The 21,763-nt window shown below is 44.6% G+C and overlaps 1 protein-coding gene and 1 long non-coding RNA gene across 5 annotated transcripts in view; one reads left to right on the forward strand and one right to left on the reverse strand.

The window, feature by feature from the left end:
• DSP (desmoplakin) overlaps positions 1-2,965 on the reverse strand; it is a 49,823-nt gene extending 46,858 nt beyond the window's left edge. The window contains exon 1 of one of the 3 annotated variants that reach the window (XM_073332093.2): positions 2,226-2,965. In XM_073332093.2, the coding sequence (XP_073188194.2) occupies positions 2,226-2,416 (191 nt within the window). In that variant the 5' untranslated portion in view covers positions 2,417-2,965. The remainder of the gene's footprint in view (positions 1-2,225) is intronic. The other 2 variants (XM_073332094.2, XM_073332095.2) reach the window with 2 other exon arrangements.
• The window catches only part of LOC140907018 (uncharacterized), a 45,335-nt gene continuing 25,488 nt past the window's right edge, over positions 1,917-21,763 (forward strand). For both annotated transcript variants that reach the window (XR_012157336.2, XR_012157337.2), the window contains exon 1: positions 1,917-2,072. This is a non-coding gene — a long non-coding RNA (uncharacterized LOC140907018). The remainder of the gene's footprint in view (positions 2,073-21,763) is intronic.

Here is a 21,763-nt window from a genome sequence, read left to right on the forward strand (position 1 = left end):
TTTCACTTTCATGGTTATGACAGTAAAAGCCCTAATATGCACACAGCATTATATCAGTATAATGTGCTTTGTACCAGCATAGTTTATTTCACTTCAGCAAACCAGAACAGACTGTACAAGTATATGGCACTTTTATACTGGTATAATTGCATCTACACTAGGGGGATTTTCCTGCTTTCACTATCCAATATTGTAGTGGCTCTAACTAGTACCTAAGTCCCGCAGAGAGAGCCCCTCTATGAAGTAGAAAAGTGATCCAAGTAATAATTAAAATTATTCTTTGCTTGCTCTCAAAGGACTCACAAAAATTAGCTTACTTAGAAAACAGTAGCAAACTCCAATACAATAAGCTGTAAATAGTACTAATCTCTGAGTTGACTTCAAACCTGGTTCACAGCAGTTACAATAAACCAGAAATGTTTATGAAAATATTCTGTTATTGGACTGCCTCCACCAACCCTAAGGCCAACTAATTATTTTTAAAGGGTTTTCTTCAAAGAATTTGAGGGGTGGGGGAAAGGAGATAAAAGGTTCTGAATTACACAACATGCAGTTTTCAAAAAAGTGTCCTGTATTACAAGCTGCACACACTCACAAAAAGTGGACCCGGATTTTGAAAAGTAAAGGTGAACTCCAAACTAGTTCTCTTTTTGTCCACCTAGACAATCCACTCCTATTTGCTTTTCCTAACTATTTAAAAGCACCTGACAGAATGCTAAGAGCAACAGTGATTGATGTCTCCCGTTGATAAGCAACACCGACGCCATTACAGGAGTCTTTATACGGCCGAAAGTGGAAACTTCTACACAAGCTGTCAACCCTGCCACGTCCCTGCTCTGGATACGAACTCAGAGTTAGAACCCCACAACTTCAAGCCGGGCTTTGTTACAGAAACAGAATACATAGCATTTGGTAACCTTCGATATTTTTTTTAAAGCAATGCATCCAAACAGCAACAAAGACAATAAGGCAGCTTGATCCCTTCCAGGGTACTGAACAGCAACAACCCCCAACAAAATCACTTCCCTATTATAGGTTTCAGAGTAGCAGCTGTGTCAGTCTGTATCCGCAAAAAAGAAAAGGAGGACTCGTGGCACCTTAGAGACTAACTCACCAAAGCTTATGCTCAAATAAATTTGTTAGTTTCTAAGGTGCCACGAGTCCTCCTTTTCTTTTTCCCTATTATAGTGTTTGCACAGTCTTTCAATGGTTCTTTTTATTTTCATTCCATTTTGAGATGGCTAGAGGCTGCTGAACCTTCTCTTTGTGTTATGGTTAATTTTGCTTCGCCCACAGGCAATAAAATATCATGGGCGTAGATGAGTTGCAAAGAGCTTTATGACAGGTTTCAGAGTAACAGCCGTGTTAACAGTCTGTATTCGCAAAAAGAAAGGGAGGACTTGTGGCACCTTAGAGACTAACCAATTTATTTAAGCATAAGCTTTCGTGAGCTACAGCTCACTTCATCGGATGCATACTGTGAGCTGTAGCTCACGAAAGCTTATGCTCAAATAAATTGGTTAGTCTCTAAGGTGCCACAAGTCCTCCTTTTTTTAAAGAGCTTTATCTAACAGTTTCTGAAGAGGCCCAGATCTCCACTCCAAGGGAGAGTAAAAAGAAAGCCTGCAGAGCCAGAGAGGATAACAACCAAAAATGTTCTTGTATTTCACAGGAAGGGAAATCAAAGAGCACTGGCAAGGTAACGGTTTCATCTTGTAACAGATAAACGTCCAGGACACAGACCTTGTTCGGCACATGGAATAAGTAACTTATAAATAACTCCCTCTTCGTGCAGGGAGCATTCTCCTTTCTTCCTTCCCAAATGGAATAAGTAACTTATAAATAATTCCCTCTTCGTGCAGGGAGTATTCTCCTTTCTTCCTGCCCAAATGTACCAAACAAACAAACAAGGAACTACTGAGGCGAAATGAATCGCCTGCAGAAATCCAGCATGCAAAAGTAGCAGTAAGTTACAAACTTCAAGGCTCACTCGCGTTAGAAAGGCGTTTGGGTGGAATAACTCGTCCCCTACACAGGGTGCATCAAGAGTACCTGAAGGGGAACAGGAGGAGGTATGTCTGCAGGTTCTCCACTCATTTGCAGCGCCTGATCTCTTCTGGGACTGAGTCGCGACCCCCCCCCCCACTCTGCCTAGCAAGGTTTCCTTTTTCTTTTCGCCCGCGATCCCGTTGGGGGACACACGGCCGGCCCTCGGCTGCACCTACCCGTATCCCTCCGAGCTGAAGTCCTGTACGTAGCTTTTCTGGATGGTGTACATTTTGTGGGTAGCATGGCTGCTGCCGCCGCCGCCGACCACATGGGAGTTCATCTCGTAGTGCATATCCGGGCCGGATTCGGCTCCGACCATCCGGGACATGGTGTTGAGCCGCGGGTGGGACTCGCCGTTCATGCTCATCTCGGCGGCGGGCAGGGGCTCAGCGAACGCACCGGGGCGGACAAAGCGATCAGGGCAGAGTCATTCAGGGCCAGGCCGGCTCCCAGGGATCGGGGCTGCGAGCACCAGGACGAAAAGGGGCGGGACCGACAGGTGGGGAGGAGAAGGGGGGAAATGCCAGCGCCCCTAGCTGGAGCGTCTGCCCAGGAAGGGTAGGCGGGGGACTGGTGTGAGCTCAGAGGAGGGGGACAGACTTACAGAATGGGGGGGGGGGGGCGGTTGCAAAGGCACAGGTGTGCAAGGGGGGGGGCGGATCGGCTGTCCTCAGCGGGAGGGGAAGAAGAGGGGCCTGCCAAGCAGAGTAGCGAGGGGAGCAGGAGAAATGGCACCGGCCGGGTATAAAACTAAGCAGAGCGTGGTAGGGGCGCAGGCGTCTGTCTCCGCGGTGCCCAGGTAGGAGCAGCAATGGCAGGAAAGCCGGGCTGCTGCAGGTGGTAGAGGAGGAGGAGGAGGAGGTGAGGTCTAGTCCCTCCCAGCTGGCGCAGGACAGGCGCAGCCACACCTTTTGGGTGCTTTTTTAAACAATAACAAGCCTGGGCGTGGAGCCACCGCCGCTCCCACCCCTCCCTCCCTCCCTCCCCTCCCCGGTCCGGTCCTGTCCTGTCCTCGCCTCCTGTGTCTGGCTCAGGTTCACACGGCATCTGACTCCCACCCCCAGCCCAGCCGCTTGCTCTCAGGGCGCGGGGCCCCTGGCCAACACACACACACACGAGCTCGGCTGGGCTCTTCCTTTACAGAGGCCCCCAGCTCCACCCAACCACCGGGAGGCAGGGAGACGATCAGAGGCAGCGCATGGGAGTGTCTCCACGCAGGGGAAGCGGAGCGCCCTGTTCCCAGCTGCGCAGCGGTGCGTCCGAATGACCGGCTCATTGCAGATCCCCCTCCCAGCGAGTTGCCGCCTTGTGCAACTGTGTGGCTGTTTTTAATAACAGCTGGGAGCCACGGCTGGGTATTTGCATTTCTATGGATGGTTTGTCTCTGTTGTCCGCTCCACACTGCTCGTCCCCAGGGTCAGCAGCGGGGTTCTCGGGTGTGGATGACCTACGCGCTCACCCCCACCCACCATGCGCAGCGTGCAGGGAGCCTCCCCTCGCGTGCACTCACGGGTTAGGCACGACTATCGCTGCAAACTTTCCTGCTCGGAGGGACTGAGGCCTGGTAGCTTCCCCTCGGGCAATGCGAGGAAGTAAGGCTGAGGTGTGGTCACACCCCCTTCTAAGCCAGCAGGGGCAGAACTAGGCAGCCATAGAGGGAAGGCCAGACTGCACAAGTACTGCTCCTACCGGAGGGTAATTTTCCTAGAGCTTCTACTAAGGTAGTAGAGAGCTGCGCTGCACCCGAAGCTGGCACCAGTGCCTAATAGGTACAGTCTGTTATAAATGGCAGAACCAATACGGACACAAAGAGACAAAAGAATCTGCATTAATAGAGCCATAGCAGGGATTGATTTGGACCACCATGCATGCCCCCAGAAGGGTATGCATTGTGTATTAGTAAATCACCATCTCATCACCACTGTCAATAAAGTCGTGATTCTGGGAACATTTTTCTGTTTATGTGGAAAAGATTCCTACCGTCCAAATCAAATGCATTGCTGAAGTAGCGCTGCATTTCCTGTGTCAGCAAAGGAAACGTCTGAGTTGAGTAATTTGCGGACTTTGTGTGTCTCTCTCTTGTATGGGGAGCTGGAGCATGTGTGTGAGAGAGAATCTCTTGTATGGTGCACAGCGGGAAGAGGGTGTCTGTGACTCTTGTATTGGGGAGCAGGGGTATCTTTATCAGGAACCAGGGGTCTAACTGGGCTGACTCACCCATTGCTAGTTTTCATTGGTGGCTGCCCTCTTGTGCTCCAGAATCTATGCGGTGTTGTTTTAATTAACAGCTGGATTCTAGAGTTGGGCTGGTCTGTTCTCAGTAAAATGTGGAGTCAGCAAAGATATCTATAAGATGCATTATGGCTTCTTTATCCTCAGGCCCCTAGGCTAGTCTTGAGGATCAATTTAGAACAACCTCAGGGTCATTATAAAATTGTGCTGACTTCAGTTTCCAAGGAGCCATTCTAGCTCCTAGGAATAGCCTGCATGGGAAGGGCATGTTGGGGGCATGCCTGGAGAAAAGAGGAATGGACATGGCCTGATTTTTAGAAGTGTTGCGTACGCATTGATCTCACTGAAGTCGAAGGAGTTACTCTGGGAAGACACCAGTGTAAATTAGATCAGAATGTAGCCCTAAGTACACAGGACATTTTAGAGGAGGAGAACTGTTCTAAACAAATACAGGTTCCTTCTCTCAGTAGGCAATCTAAAGGCTATATATAATGTAAACAATTTAAAATGCTAACCAACTGCAACTCTGTGTTTGTATGGTATCTACTTTGTCAGAGAACAGATGGGTTTTCAGTGATGGGTTATTTGAAGGAAGAGGGTGACTGAGTTTTATGCACATGACTTGGGTGTTTTTTGCAGGCATAAGGGAAGAGTGCAGAAAAACACCAAGGATGAGCAAATAAGAACAAGTGAGCACTTAAACTTGATGATTCAGCGAAGTTAGGAAAGCAGGAAGGAGTATGGAAGGAAATAAGGGCAGAGGCAGGAGCTAAGTTAAGGACACCTATTAGAGGGATGAGAAGATGGTTGAGTTTTATGCCTCAGACCCTCCAGTCTAAAATCTGATTAAAGGATTTATTTAAATGCAGATTACTGAATTATTGGCGTAGTTCTGCCTAGGATCAAGATTTTCAAACATAGGTTCATAAAGTTAGGCACCTACATCTGTAGTTAGGCATCCAAACAAGAGGCCTAACATCCCCAGCTCCCATTGACTTCAGGGGGTTTCTCACATATAAACATGAGCAGTTTAGCCCAATGTCCTATCTAGTAAGCAGTGTCAACTGCTTTCTTAGCACAGCATTAGGAACATGAGTTACAACCTTAACTGACGTAAATCAGCATAATTCTATTGATTTCTCCGGAGCATTGCCAGTTACACCTGCTGAGGATGTGGCCTATGCATTTTTATAAACATTTAAAATCTGCTAACTGGGTTAATATATCTCAGAAATTGTTTTTATGTTTAGTTTTAAAAGAAGCCCTGTCCTGCCCCACCTTTCAGCTCACACTGGCTTACAGCTTAGTGAGACATTCCATTATTTTTAATGGACATGCAGCATGTTTGTGATACATCCCAAAGGCTGTATGAGTCATTTTTTCCTGGACATGTACATCATGCTTTATAGCAAAAGGGCTAGATTTCACTTGTCCTACTCTATGCAGATAGCTCCATATCCACGGGACTGAGTAAAGTAAGAAGGGTTTGACCTGTAAAATGGTTAATTCTCCATATAATTATAAAATATAACTATTTTTACCCTATAAAAACAAACTTTGTTTTGAATATTTCATTTGATAGAACAGGGACAGTTGATAGAACAGGGACTGACAATAACAAGTCATTGCAAGTTTATCTTAAAATTCCATTTACTAGTGGAAAATGTCAGTGTCCCAATTAGAAATAGGAAAACATTGCTTAGACCAGAGGTGGGCAAAGTACGGCCCACAGGACCATCCTGCCAGGCCCTTGAGCTCCGGCTAGCCTCTGGCCCCTCCCCTGCTGTCCCCTCTCCCCCCGCAATCACGCCACCACGGAGGCAGCGGGGCTGCGAGCGCTTGCCGCTCTGAGCAGCATGGTAAGGGGGCAGCGGCGGCACGCATGGCAGTGGGGGTGGGTGGGTAGGAGGTCCCGGGGGGCAGTCAGGGGACAGGGAGCGGTTGGATGGAGGTTCTGGAGCTGTTGGGGACGGGGAACGGGGGGGGGGGGGGTAGAATGGCAGTCCCAGGGGGCCTGTCAGAGGGCGGGGAGGTGGATAGGGGCTGGGGGCAGTCAGGGAGCAAGGGGGGGTTGGATAGGAGGTGCAATCCTGGGGGGGGTGGTTTGGGGCAGGGGGTCCTGGGAGGGGGCGGTCAGTGGATGAGGGGCAGGGGGGGTTGGATGGGTCAGAGGTTCTGAGGGGGTCAGTCAGGGGGCGGGAAGTGGGAGTGTAGATTGGAGGCAGGGGCCAGGCTGTTTGGGGGGCACAGCCTTCCCTGCCTGGCCCTCCATACAGTTTCACACTCTGATGTGGCCCTTGGGCCAAAAAGTTTGCCCACCCCTGCTGTAGTCCTTAACACTCTTTGGCTTCAAAAAGAGTTTGCTGGAGTAAGGATTGAGTAATCCCCACTTGAAGTAAAGTCTGTGGGTGTCATTCTCCCTCCACATAGAAGAGATTAAAATCTACTAATTTCAACATGTGGAGTTTCTTACTCATTGTTCCACCAAGGGGGACATGTTTTGTCCCCCTGGGAATGAAGCCAAGGGTTCCATTCCTTTAACCCATGAAGCCCCAAGAACCACACAGATCTTTAGAGGATCCACATCAGGTGTGGGTATAACATTTCTCTCCCCTACACATCAAATCAGCTTTGCTGGCCAGTGTAGAGTGGGGCTGAGCCAGGGCCCACCTTCTTCCTCTCCACCCATCTCTATCCTTTTTGGGGTGGCTTGTACCAAGAGGACACTAGCAAGGCATAATCTGTGAATTTATGCCTGAACTCTGTGCAGAGAAGTGGGAGGCTCCTCTATGCATTACACAAGGGGTAGGCACAATCTATCCTATCAGCTTTTGTAAAACTTTCCCCTCCCCTGCCCTCCAAAAAAACCCAAACAAGCAAAGTTTTGGGCCTGAACTACTGGTCCGGGTCCTTTTCATTATTAATTAATTATGTGAGTATGACTAGCTGAACTTGTCTCTATCTCAGCTGGGTGCCTGTCATAGAACCATAGCGTTAGAAGGGACCGCAAGGGTCATCTAGTCTAACCCCCTGCCAAGATCCAGGATTTGTTGTGTCTAAACCATCCAAGACAGATGGCTATCCAGTCTCTTTTGAAAAACTTCCAGAGAAGGAGATCTCACAACTTCCCTAGGCAGTTGTTCCATTGTCCTACTTTTCTCACAGGTAAGAAGTTTTTCCTGAAATTTAATATAAATCTGCTTTGCTGTAGTTTTCACTCATTGTCTCTTGTCCTACCTTCTTTGGCAAGAGAGAACATTTTTTCTCCATCTTTCATATGGCAGCCTTTCAAGTACATGCTGAAATCCTTGTTAATTACCAGCTATCATCCCAACCTAGCAGGTTTTGTTCATGTACAATCACCTGAGTATATCTAAAGACACTCCCTCGACATCTCTGTGAACAAGAAACTACTAAATGAGAATATCATAGCTGAAAAAACAAGTTGTTAACCCAACATGTCTGCTAAGAGGCCTGATTATTGACTTTCATTATTGTTGGTTAGAAAAACTCAATGTTATGACTTCAAATGTCAGATGAATTGTAAGCAAAATTAGAATTTGATTTCTGTTTATCAAACTTCCCCCACTTTTGGATATTGAGGCCAAGTCTACACAGGCAAGCCATTAATATAACTATGTATCTTGCTAGTATATCACTACTCTGCATCAGCATTCTTACACAGTGGTCTCCCTGTCTTTGGCTAAATGGTAGCAGCGAGAAATTCAGTGATTCTTAGGCAATAAAGGTGAACCCAAGAATTTCTACTCCTTATTCAGCGTATCAGGCTTCTCACATCTTCTCTGTGTTATCTCAAAAGATCTCACAACCTAAATGGGGTCACATTTGGTCAGTTCATGACAGACTCTGCTGTTACAGAGTTCCTTTTCCATGGAGGGCGAGATCATCAGCTGGTGTAAATCAGTGTAGCACCACTGATTTCAGTACAGCTACAGAGAGTTTTTTAAACTCTACAGCAGCTCAGAAAGTGACCTGGAATTTCATTAGTAACAGAACTGTAGGGCTCAGACAATTCCTCTAAATGCATCAACAATGCCCTTTTACAGGGGACTGACCTATCCCAGACCAACTTATGTGGTTTCTAATTATTTTGGCCAGCTCTATAACCCCTTGTAGCCCAATCCACTTGAACATTTAGATGGGCTACAGGCAGTGCTGTGATAAATGAAAGACCGCCTAACTCTTCTAGGGACTCAAGTGATGACTACAGAGCTGTCACTCAGTACAAAGCAGCTCCTACTCTGTACCAAAAAGCAGTGGGACCAGGGATGCAAAGCTCACACTATCATTCATGGGCTGCCTTTCCCCTGAGCACTGGCTGTACTCCTTGTAGATATTCTGCACTGTAGCCTTTACATTACCGGTAAGTGGTATAACAAACGACCCTTTAAATTCAAGAAAAAAAAAGTCATGGTGGGACTGTATCTTTGTTTCCATAAAATGAAGAAATTAAACTTCCAAAGAAGGGTGAGGTGAGAGATGTGTCAGTCGCATCAAACCTGACTGACCGCTCAGATAAAAAACTTCCGATGCCTCGCAGTTTTGCTTCAAGTGGCAAAAGCCATTGCAGCTAAAACATCCTTTGTCCCACTGTGGACAGCAGAGAGAGTGCACTGTAATTCTTCAGAGCTTTTTGTTTCATGTAATTTTTCACAGGGTAATTTCCCAGAGAAAGCGCAGAGCCAATTGTTTACTGTTATATTACCACCTTGAAATTAATTTAACAATTCTGTTTAATAAATGGCTGATGAAACATAAGAGCTTGAAAAGATTATATGTGAAAAGAAAGTGGATGGTGTCGAGAGCCACAGAAGGGCTACTTTTTATTGTTATTTTTATTAATAGCCTGAAACCTTTTTGATCTCCATAGAAAGTATACATGCTATACATACTAATGTATGTGGGCTAATGATTGAAAATAAATGTGAGCTGCTTGAAAAAGCAAATTCACTCTCATTATGTGGACAGTTACACATGCAGGCTTAGATGCTGAAGGCCAGGTGAGCTACACTTGGCACAAAACTAGAGGTGGGTCAATGATGGCTTTAAGACACCTTTACTCTCCCCTGATACTGGGGATACCCCTGGGGCTCCTCTAATTTACACCCAGATCAGTGAAACACAAGGGATTGATCCTGCTGCTGCGGATCAACAGGACATAGTCATGCTCTGGTCACCAGTTCCTACAGGAGTTCACAGAGTTTGCCATTTCATATTCGATCTGTAGGTCAGATCGAATATGAAATGATAGCTGTTTGGATAATGATATGATAGCTGTTTGGATAATTAACAGAGAAAAAGATAAAGGTCCAGTTCTTTGCTGTGCCAAAACTCTGAGTCTTGCAGCTGAAGAGAGAAGGTGCCATCTTTGTGTTCTCCCAATCGCTGGGGAATTGAAGGTCGGTTTGTCTTCTAGGTCTGCTGTAAATTATGTCACTTTTAATGGCCCCCCTATTGCTCAAAGGACATTATCCCAGCCAGATTTGCCAGACGGCAGTGTGTTCTGGCCATGCCCCCTCACACCCGCATCTCACCCCAATATACCACCATCTCTTTGGGGAGCCAGCTGAGGTGGCACAGAGCCAAATACATGGATTTATAGCTGCCAGGGATTTCCCCGCACCAAGGAAATCTCTTGCTGCCTATCTAGAGCAGCTTTAAGGGTGCTTTGGGTCAGAGCAGTGCAAAAAAGTCTTATCAGAGGCCAGAATCTTGCCCTGAATGTTTTCAGGGCGTCTTCTTCCTGAACATCTTTAAACAGGCACTTTAGTTACTATAGCATGTGAGCTACAAAACAGGAAAGGAAGAGATAAAACAAAAAAATACCCTCAATTCTAACATCAGAGGTGATAGGGTGAAGCCAGTCCTACTGCACCATTCTTTTGAGCCATGGTAGTTAAAAAGAAAAACAAATGGCAGGCTTTAGGGTCTTGTATATTAAAAGCTTATTTTCTCCATCTCCCACAACAAGACACTACCATTTCTTAAGATTAACAGCTACTGTTGCAGTGGTATTGATAGTAGGATCACACAACAACTGAGATTATTAAAAATGTCATGATACTTTGAGCAAGCGTAGGGTGGGGGTTAACCAAGTTGATCTGACCAAATTCCAGTGTTTACCTAAATTTCACCTGCAGTTTCTACTAAGTATATTTTTCTTCTTCATTCCCAATCCTAAATTGTTGCATAATTTTGCTGTTTGTTATTAAACAGCTTGCTGCATTTCAGTTTCCTTCTCAGAGACAGCTGCAGTTCAGTGGTAGGTGAAGGAGCAGAATCATTACCATTTCTTTCCTTTAACCTTTCCATCCTCCACTCCATTTTTTTCCAAGTATAATAAATGACAAGAGGTTAGGATCTGAAATCATAGAAATGTTGATCTATAAAGTCCCTTGCAGTCCATCTAGTCCAGTCCCATGCACAGAATTTACCCCTTTGTTATTTCTATATCTGTGTTATTTTGTATACCATACTAGTGTGTGGTATATATTTATATATAAAATGGGCAAAAATCTGCTGTCAGCAACAACAGTTATAGTATTAATAATCTACCTACAATGCTGTAGGTATATATAGTGTTTTAAAGACATATAAGAAGCCAAAGTCCCTGCCCCAAGGAGTTTACACTCCAAACACCTGAACAAGGATTTGAAGCAGGACAATATTAAGGCATAGGCACTATGGGTGTGTACCTAGGGCCCTTACTTTTGGACCTACGTGACAACATCAGAATCTCAGGTTTTATTTTTTTGAGTTATGTTTTTTACTCTCAGTTTTGAAGTACAGCTTGAAACTATGAACCAAGGGTAGCTGATGCAGAAATGTCTGCCTAAGTCATAGGGCTCCAGTCTGCCTTAGTCCAGCCCCGGATGACAGCTTCTGTTAAATAGCAGAAATTCAGTCCAGTTAAAACAGAATTAATCTGGTTGGCTGGGGAAAAACGTGGATGAGATGTCAGAGATAATTTCTGTCATTATTTCTGGAGCATCCTTTTGTTACTAAGATTCAGAGTCTAAAAGTACCACTGAATTCTTTCTCAGCACAATGGGGCTACATGTCTGTTACTGTGGGCGGAAATTAGCCTGCTATTGGATTCACAATCACAGTTCAGTTTGCTTTCAGGGTATTATACCAGCTAAAGTAATTTTGTACTGTTGTTTGAAAAATAGCTATTGACCTGTAAACAATTGGATGAAATCATCATATGACTTTGTCTCAACCAACTGAATTACGGTTAGCAATCTGAAGTGTCAGGCCCATTGCATCTTCCTTCCACCTTTCAATTCTTTCTCAGCTGCTGTCAGCTGGGCTCCTATCTATCAGAATGCTGATTGCTCCTCAAACAACTGGGTGAGCTTTTTTTCAGCTCAGCCATGTGCAGTCTGTTCCTATGAGTGTCAGATGTGCCTCTTTGGCACTGGGAGTTGTGTGCCCGTGGACTGAGGACAGTCTATAGTTTCATGAAAGGCACTGAAACCAACTGCCCCCACTCAATGCTTTATGCCATTTGTTCTAAGCAACCATTAGTGGACCGAATTACACACTGGCATAAGTGGGTGCAACTCCTCCCCTTGACTTTCACCCACACATGCCAGCGCTGAATTTGGTCTACTCTGCTGGATGTAGTAGGAGTTTAGGTTAAGACTAGGCTAAATCATGATACTACTGGTTGTATGGAAAATGGACCACCTCTTAAAATTTCCAGTGATGTTTTCAATGAAACACATATAGCCCCTACAAAATCAAATTGAAGGGAAACTTGGGACGATTTCCTGATTCTAGTGGAATTTACTCCCTCTCTGGACATTATAAATCATCCCTGAGGTGCATAAAAACCACTTCTTAAAAGCAATCTTGTTTTTGCTTTTTGGAATAAACCAGATTGCATCAAATAGAAAGTATTTAAAAAACAAGAAATCCCCAGGGAAGGAGCTTCATGGCCTAAAGCACTTACAATCTGACACATAAACAGCTTCGCCAAATTTTCAAACCTGGCTGCCTAACATTAGCCTCATAAATCCATATTTAGGCCCCAAAATAAAAAGTAAGTGCTCAGTCCCCACCAATTCTACTGAAGTCAAAGGGAGCTGCTGAGCACTTTGAAAAATCAGGCCATTTTATGTAGAGGTGGAAATATGGATTTAGTAGCCTAATGTTAGGCACCCAAGTTTGAAAATTTGGCTTTTGTGTTTAAATAGGACAATGAACAGGTTTTTCTTTCCTTCATCCCTCCTCCAATGATCAGTTGGCAAGAGCAAACAGGACAAATGCCCAGTTTTGCCACACAAAAAAAGAAATTGGGTTGCTCAGGATAGGGCTTAAAAAGGGGACTGTCTGGGCCAAAACGGGACGTAGGGTCACTCTACTAACAAGCAACCACTACTGTGGTTGATTTTGTGATGTAGAATTCTGTCCAATAGCTACTGAACCAAAATGCCTGACTCATTTCACATCAACACCCATTAAATGGTAACAACACTGGGATATGTCATCGGGGGCCAGATTCAAACCACCATCTAGAAAACTTCATAGCTTGTTACAGTTACCAGCCCCCTACCCCATTCTTTCTCCATGTTATTCAGCAATTCTGTTATCTAAAATGAGCCATATTCTGTCCTCAGTTACACTGGTGAAATTAATGAGGTTCCAGTAGCGTAAGTGAGGCCAGATTTTGGCCCCTAGCAGTGAGCTGGAATTGTAATCATGATCTATATTCATATTACTTCGTATTTTGCAATACACACTGAAGCAAGAGCTTGCTGAGAGAAATGGAGATGCTCTAATGTGACTTATTCTTATCTCTTGGGAAGAACCCAGAAGATAGTGTTGGACAATTGCTCCTCCAATCCAACGGTATATTCCTGTGGAGTTCTGCAGGGCTCCATTTTGTCCTCTCTCTTGTTCAGTCTGTATATGTAGCTGTTAAGAAGGTTGGCGAGGAAGCAAGGGCTGCAATATCTTCACTAAGCTGATGGCACTCAGCTACATGTTCCTTTCCCAGTCTCTGGGTGAGCTTGGGACATGGATGAGGCCAAGATGGCTGAGGATCAATCCAGATAAAAGGGAGATGATGTTGGTAGGCTGCAGAAAGCAGTCAAAAGATGTGGCAAAAATTAGATCTGTCCCTCTGCCAATGGGAGTTTCTCTGCCATGTGTCACTTAACCTAGGAGTCTAGTTAGATTCCCAATCATTGCTAAATGGTAGCCAAAACCATTGTTTTTTTCATTTTTTGTCATTCTAGTGGGTTGTGACAATTTCTTTCCAGCCTGGACCTCACCACTGTGATGCATACCTTTGTCACCTCCAGACTGAACTATTGTAATCTGCTCTATTTGAGATTGCACCTTACAGCCGTTCACAAACTAAGTTAGTGCAGAATCTCTTTCTCTAAGTTCTTCTATGGCCCTTGTCACCATAGTATTTTAGCACTAGCCATCTTGCTCAGTGGAGCATTACACTGCAAACAACTTAAATCAGTGTTTTGTGAAATGATTGGCTGCCAGTGGGTTGCTGCAGTGATCTATAAAGCATGGTATGATGGCCTAGAACCTGCCTACATAAGAAAATGCCTCTTTACCCATGTCATACTGCTGCAGCTGAGATCCACAGAACTGGACCCTCCAATCCTGCAAATGAGAAGGGTCTACTGGCATATCTTTTCCAGCCACAATGGTCCCGTTCCCATGGAGCACTCCCCTCCTTTAATTTGAAATACGACAGATCCGATCTTCAGAGCATGCTGCAAATTTCATCTTTAAGAGAGTTGTTGAGCAAGGAAATGCTGGTTAAGGAATGACAGCGGGGTATTAGTTTATTTATTGTTGTTGTTTTTATAGTTTGTAGGGTTACTGCTGCTTTTTTGTTTGTTTATGGTGATTGTGGCTGAAAATTTTCCAAGTAGTTGAGGAGATTCAAACAAATCTGCTATTAAAAAAATCATTAGAGAGACAAGGTGAGTGAGGTAATATCTTTTAGAGACAAGCTCTCTCACCGAGAGAAGTTGGTTCAGGAAAGCCCTCCATCTTCTCTCTCTAATATCCTGGGACTCACACAGCTACAACTACACTGCATACTACAGTCACTAGCAGATACGTGTCTCAGTGCCCTTGACTACTTTGAAAATCGCCACTTGTACTTTTAACAAATCATCATGGGTCCTGGCCCGTGGCATCACATAGAGGCCCTTTGTGGCTTCATAGATCTAAACGCACACCGTGAATGAAATTCTCCCTTCACTTGTACTCTGCAACCGTGTTGACTTCAGTGGGGATGCAAGGGTCTGACTGAGGCTGTCTGAGTAGAGTGTCCACCCCCCTAATTACATACCAGCATCTTAACCATTGCAATTAAGGGCTCAGAGCAAATGCACCATTCCCCACACAGGCAAACCCTGGCAGGAGAATGCTAGAGGAAGCAGGGGCACGTACACATTATTGAAAGGGAAGCAAGGCCCACTGCAGATTATTTTCATTATGCTCCTCATAGTGCCATTGTGCCTCACAAAAGCATAGTGTTTCCTGGCATGACTCCTTATGTGCTGCACCCCTCCCATCGTTCCCAAAGTGACTCTGTAACATAAGATTTCATCTGCTATTATTCTCATGGCAAGGAGTGCTCTCTCTGCCCCTTTCTAGGCCTTGCCCATCACCACAGTATCTGTGTGCCTGTTCCCTGTTCTTCCGCTAATCTACCATGTCTCTGGGGCAAGTTAGTCAGCCATGTTGTACCTTAGCTGCCTCATCTTCCCATTTTAAAGAACAATACTCACCTCCCGGGGGTGTTGTGCAATTCAATGTTTGTAAATTCATTAAGGCTGGTAACACACTCGAAGATCCTCAGATGAAAGGTGCACTAGAAGTGTAAATTATCAGTACTATTATTATTAGCCCGGGAGTGGGCAGATTCAACTTGCCTCAACTGGCTCTTCAGCCTCATTTACACAGAAGAGCATCCCAACTTGTGTTTAAGCAGCACTGCCAACACAGGGTGCTCTGAAGGAAGGAAATCACACCTCCTCACCTGGTGGCCTCACTCTGTATCACGTGCACTGACAAAAACATGAAAAAGGGCTGGGTTGGCCTGCTGAGTAGAATTTTTTTTTAAGGCTTCATCTACACACACCAGTGCAATACCCCTAGTGTGGACACAGTTGTACATGGTACAGCTTATTCTCATAAGGGAAGGGGAATAAGCTATCCCAATATAAGGTACCCTTCTCTGGGATAACTGTGTCAAACCCCTCAATGAAATAGTCAAATCAGTGCAAAAATTTGGCACTGCTCAGGCCTGATAGATACAAGGAAGCAAAGTGATGACTGTCAGATGGGATACTTTTGTTCCCATGAGTAATATGTTACTGCGCTAGTGGTCCCATTGGTTTCAATTAGGTCATTTGATGAGTAAAGTACCACTAAAAGGGATCAAGGTTATCACAACCTTGATTTTTGAAAACAGCCCGAATCAGTACTTCTCACAAAACCTTGGTTGTTCAGTTCTCCGCGTGGTTAGGCGAGACTCACCGCACAGGGCCTGATCCTACACTCTTTATTGACACAAAACTCCCACTGACTTCAGCCTGGAGCTTTGCCTGAGCAAAGGAGAGACGAATCATGTACATAAGCTTGAAAATAAATAAATAAATCAGTTACTGCACAGGTAGCAGCAGATTTTCCAGATCTGTGGTGATGCACAGATATCTAGCCCATTGCTATATTTCTTACAGGCAAGCTCAGTGAAAGTGCTGCAGACTTCTGCTCGTAGTACAAAATATTATTACACCAGAGATCAATGTATCCTAATGGATTTAACTCAGAAGGACAAATTTTCTTCTTTTCAACTATCCTGACTTCAACAAAGGTTTTTCCTTGTACACCAATGAATAATATGGCCACCAACTTCTCATTTATACATGTATTTCAAGGACATGAGGTAAAAACTAGTGGTGACAAATCTCAGTAGGCCTCAGGGGTCGGCTCTGAACTCATTCATCAATATGGACTTGGTGCTCTGGTATCTACTATTCTTATAGACAATAGGTTTCACCATTTCCCCTCACCTCTTAAGTAGTAAGAGAACTTGGTTGAAATCTTTATTCTTTCCTTGGATAAAGCTCGCAGTGAGGAGGTACGGTGGGTTTTGCTTGGATCAGAGCTTGGCTCCTTAATTGTTGCCACTTTTTCCGAACACAGTTGAATTAGGGAAATGTCGAGCTTGCTATGTTATCTCAATTGTTGCTCTAGATAACAATTCTGTTCCTTGTCAGATACTTGAGATGAGAGGATTCTGTTTGTTCCTTTGCTTATTAGGACACTTAGGTCTGCAAAAAGAACTGTAGTAATAAAATAGTATGAATTGTGCCCATGTTTATACTGAAACAGTGTGCTCTTGGTTACAGACAGATTTCATATTCATTTGTTCTGTCAGCGACAGGATAACTATGATCTGGGTCCTCTAGGAGAGGAAGGAGCAGAGGTGCTTAAGGGTGACTCTATCTCTGCCAGGGTCTGCAAAAGCATCATCACCTCATGGTCACTGGGATCAAATGCAGTGAATAGCAATCAGGGCCTGTGGAGGTCAATGGAAAGACTCCTATTGACTTTAATAGGTTTGGGTCAGGCCCCAAAAGAACCATCATGGATGTGATCTTGTCCATCACCATGGGAAGATCACTGAGACGAGGGCTATGTCTGCTCCATAAACAGCAACAAAACCAGTCTTCCTGGATCCCACAAATCTAAGGATTCCAGGTGGAGCCAAGGCTGTTTTACCAAAAAACTAGGAAGATAGGAGACAAGGGGACAACAGGAGATCTTCAGCAAAAGCCTAAAATCTACTTGTTTGACAGATGCGAGCACCCTGTCCTCAGCAGTGAGGCCTTGGTTTTCTCCATCTTTTAGGGACTCCACATCTCCGTACAGGATTTAACCAGCGATGAGGTACATGGACATGAAGTTCCCTGAGCATTTCCAGAACTTGAGAGAGTGGAACCTGCTGAAACTTGAGGAAGGAGGTGTGCCTCCCTCTGCCAGCAGTGGTGTTTTTTCTTTGTGTGTGTGTGTGGGAGCGGGGTGGGGAAGAGGGTCCCCTGTCTCATGAAAGATTATGTGGCAAAACTAAAAACCACCAGGCATTAGTCTCTTGTCATATTCAGTTCTTTTGGTAAACATGTACGTTTATCAAGGGATTCTAGTACACAGATGGCAGTCACCAAGAGCTTTGGAGACACAATAAGATCACCATTGAAAGACAAAGTGAATATCCAGCCAGACTACTTTAAAGACCTAGCTAGAGATTGATCCCTGTGGCACTTGATCTGCAAGGAGGCTACATCCCTTTGAGATTTACTTTGATGATAATGATACTCAGGTCTCTGTCTCCCCATGTCATAAAGCGACCTTCAAATGAACACTTTTTTGAAAAGGAACATAGAAAGGTAGGCCTTGGCATGTTACCTAGAAAAACTCAGGAGCATTCCACTGTTAAAATGAAGTAAGAGATTGCATGCCAAGCTCCAGATGAGTGCACTGTATCATAACACTGCTGATTATTTCTTGGGAAGGCAAAAGGATGTGATCAGGAAGACTGAAATTGTAAATGACCAGTTTGTATATTTGATTTATTTATTTTTATTTTTTTTTTAAGGAAAAAGTAGGCAGAGAAGCCTTGTCTAAACTTAGGGCTAGATTTGTCACTTTACAAGCTTCCCTGGGTAAGGGATAATATATACTTGCACGGTCCTAGGAGCAGCCCAGGGTGCAGATTGTGAGTCACTCGTTGGTAGGCCTGTACGAATCAGCTAGTGCGCTAACTCAGTGGAGGCAAGGGGACAAGGCTCTGCCCAGCTGTCTATAAAGGCTCTGTGGAATCAGCGTCCCTTCTTGCATTGCAACCTGTGGTATGGGCATTCAGTGCAAGAGAGGACGGAGGGCACCTTACCTCTCAGTGCGGGTGATGACATAGGCCTGAAGGTTTTAGTGAAATGTGTCCCACCGCCCCCGCCCTATTGTTCTAGCATCATCACATCCCCACAGGTGCTAGCAATGATGTGAGCACTGGCATAGGCAGGGTACTAATGGGGTTAACCACCGTCTGAGCGAGGCTGCACCCTTCTGTGGTAAAAGCACTGCCTGCACTAGCAGTCTCGCCATCTCCTATTGCTGAGGCTGGCCTGGTGCTCAAGCAACGACAAGAAATTTCTCTGCAATCCAGTGTAGACTCTGCCGCACAGCCTCACTTTCAGTGAGTTTGTGGGCTTGTTCTTGCATGCATGCAGGTGCTTTTCTGCCTGACTCCTCTTCTGTCAGAGATTCATGCAATGCACGTGACTAGAGAAGAGTCTGTCTAGCCAAGTTTGTATACAAATCAGGGATTTGTAGGAGGACATTCAGTAGTGCGTGCACAAGTGATCACCTACAGACGTGCAGAAAAACCAAGTGTCACTGTCATGTCCATATTCTTCACTATTGTTAATCACATCCTGTTAAGTGTCTTGGAGGAGACAACCAGATTTTTTGCCTGACAGGCTGATGGGTTTGCTTCATGCCTTTTACCAACAGAAAGATCATCTCCTGCGTCACTGGGGGCTTTTTCGCTTGCATCCTCTTCCCCTTCTCTTATAGGATGTCCCCAAGCACATCCACCTGTAAAAGCCAGTGTTCGTGTTGCATTGAGAAGGAGATTAACACCAAAAATGGACCTTGCTCTTTATATTGGGAATAGCCCTTTGAGAAACTTGTTCCAACATGAACTATAGGATTTTTGCTCAGGCAAACAGTTTTCCATCTGGCACACAAAACTTATTTGAGAGGTGTGGCTTCTGCTGGGACTATAGGCATCAATGAGTCACACCTATTTAGTACTGATGCAGTGCCCTACCTTAAGGAGTGTCTGTTTTTCTCTCCTCTCTGTCTCTCTGTCAGCCATTAATGGTCTTTAGTTAAGGTGCTTTGAGAAATCACTTGAACTCATCAATGCTGTTCCTGTTAGATATTCACTTTGGCCAGTGGAGTGGCAGGGACTTCAAAATTGGTATAGTTTAAAGTACTAAGATTCCCAAAACATAGGCCCTCGCTATGTTTCAAAGCTGTTTGTTTCAAGTTCAAAGGACATGCTGCACAAGAGGGAGTGATAACTCATTCTCAAGAGATGCCAGCTTCAGTCAGCGTGCCAATAGGTTTATGGCATTAGCTCTGCTTTAATTAGGGTTGGGGTGTGTCTTTTCATATTGATAAACATCACAACGCGTAGGAAGCAAAGTCTGAAGCAGTCATCCTGCCACACCTCACCTGTGGGGTATTCTCTGTATGGCCTTCAGCACATTTCAGAGCCCCAGTTTCCTAAAGCACCATTACACCAAGAAAAATTTGATGCTGCCCCTTCCTTCCCCCTGGCATAAACCTACTCAAAGAAATTCCAGAAAGGTGAATGGATTCTGAACAGAGTTGTTACCATGCCAGTTTGGAAGGGCAAGAAGGAAAACTGGATGTGATAATACTTTGTGTGTGCTAACTATGACAGGATAGAATGCCTTTAAAGAAACCGTCTGTAGATTACTTGGTAAGTAGAATAAGCGGGGCACTGAGAATACTAGAGGCGTGATTCTGCAGGGAGAGGATTGTACCTTAAAAAGGCCTTGTCTACACAGGATGGGGGGGTATATGTCACACTAACTTTAGTTTGATTGCTTTAAAATGACCTGCATCCACACAATGCAATTCTTATGCTTTAACTGGCAAGTTAATACAAATTTTATTGTACACTTTGAAAAGTTACAAATTTAATTAGATTGAGTTAGTGCAAAGTAATGTGCTTGTGGACACATCTTTACTTCACACTAGCTTGGCAGTCCTCCAACTGCTATCCCACACTGCTTTGCAGGACACTGGGACTTGTGTGTCTGTTTACCTATGGGCTCTCTGATGCTCTGGGATCTACTTGACTAGATGCCACTTCCCCATTCAAATGCTAACAGAATACCAGCATTGGTCCATTTGCTGTTGCACGCTCCTGGAGCTGCATACTTCAGCATTATTCCACTGTTGTTATAGCAGTGTTATACAATGTCTCATGCAGATGCCTGGAACCTTGCAGAGGTGCAGGCAACCCTTACAAAAACAAAAAACAAAACCCCAATCCAATAAAGACATGCATGAAGCCTTATTAAGGAATGGCCAAGAGGAGTCACTACTGGGACCCTATTCAATGCTTCATCAAAAGCAAAGGTCCCAAGAGAGCTTGTGAGAAATCCAAGGACAAAGACCAGTTCTTCAGCAGTGCTCCTGCTACTAGCCCCTACTTTGAGGAACTGAACTGGCTCTTAAAATATCCTGAGCGAAATCCTGGCCCAACTGAAGTCCATAGCAAATCTCCCATGGAATTCAGCGGGACCAAAATTTGACCCCATATATTTGTTTAGGAGACATATTTTCTATTACATTTCATTACTTTCCTCTGCAGCGTGGCATGAATGCAGGCTTTCAAAAAGAGTGTCTATCAATTATTGAGCTCTAACAGTGTGTTCAACACTTCGCTAACATTCAAGAAGACCAGTATTTGTCCCAAAGGGTGTCTACAGCCTAAGACAGATAGAGATAGAACAGTTCATTGAGTTACCATAAAAGCTCCAGATGATTGTGATATTTTGGAGATCGCCCAAACCAGTAACCTGGTGGAGATCACCACCTACCTTGTAACTATGCTATAATGCTATGGCTCAGAGCTCTGACCCCAGTAGCCAGCCTTCAATCATAAAGGCCTCACCCTGGCTTCCACTTGCCTAGTTACTCTTTGTAGGGAGACCGCAGTAGTCCTTCTGGTCCCAAGTCTCCCAAATTCATCCTCAATTTCTCAACTACCAGACAGACACTTGGTTTTTTCCCCTGTGGTTCATCATCTCCCAAAGGAATGAAATCTGTCCCTATATATCAGCTCACTCTTGCACACATACGCCACCATTTGGACAACAGAGACCTGTTTGAGAGTAAAAACAAACAAAAGGTGTGATCGGAGAAAAGAAGTCTCTAAGATAAAATATTAAGAAAAAGCAAACAGATATGAGTTACACAGAAAATAACCATAAAGACAGAACCTCAGGCTTTACACTTGTACATTAGCAAAATTCCCTTCTGTACTACAAGTTACCCACTGCCTCTGAACAGTTTGCTAGCATGGCCTCCATCATAGAGGGTATGCATGTTTCACAGATAGCACCCTGTTTAGATGCTGGCCCTCACTCAGTTTCTGGATAGCTTTCACTTCAAGCCCTCTTCCCTTTTAACAAGATTTGCAGCTTTGTCTCCTTTCTCTCTGACTAGAGTAATCCATGGTTACAATGAACGGGATCAGAGCAGCAGGAAAGGAAAATGATTTGAGCAGAAGCTATTTGGATAAACTGGAGCAGGGTTGAAATGAGATACATGAGGAGGTGGTTTCCATTTATTATCAGTACTAGTATTTCAG

The sequence above is a fragment of the Lepidochelys kempii genome, chromosome 2 (assembly GCF_965140285.1).
Source record: "Lepidochelys kempii isolate rLepKem1 chromosome 2, rLepKem1.hap1, whole genome shotgun sequence".
Taxonomy (NCBI): domain Eukaryota; kingdom Metazoa; phylum Chordata; order Testudines; family Cheloniidae; genus Lepidochelys; species Lepidochelys kempii.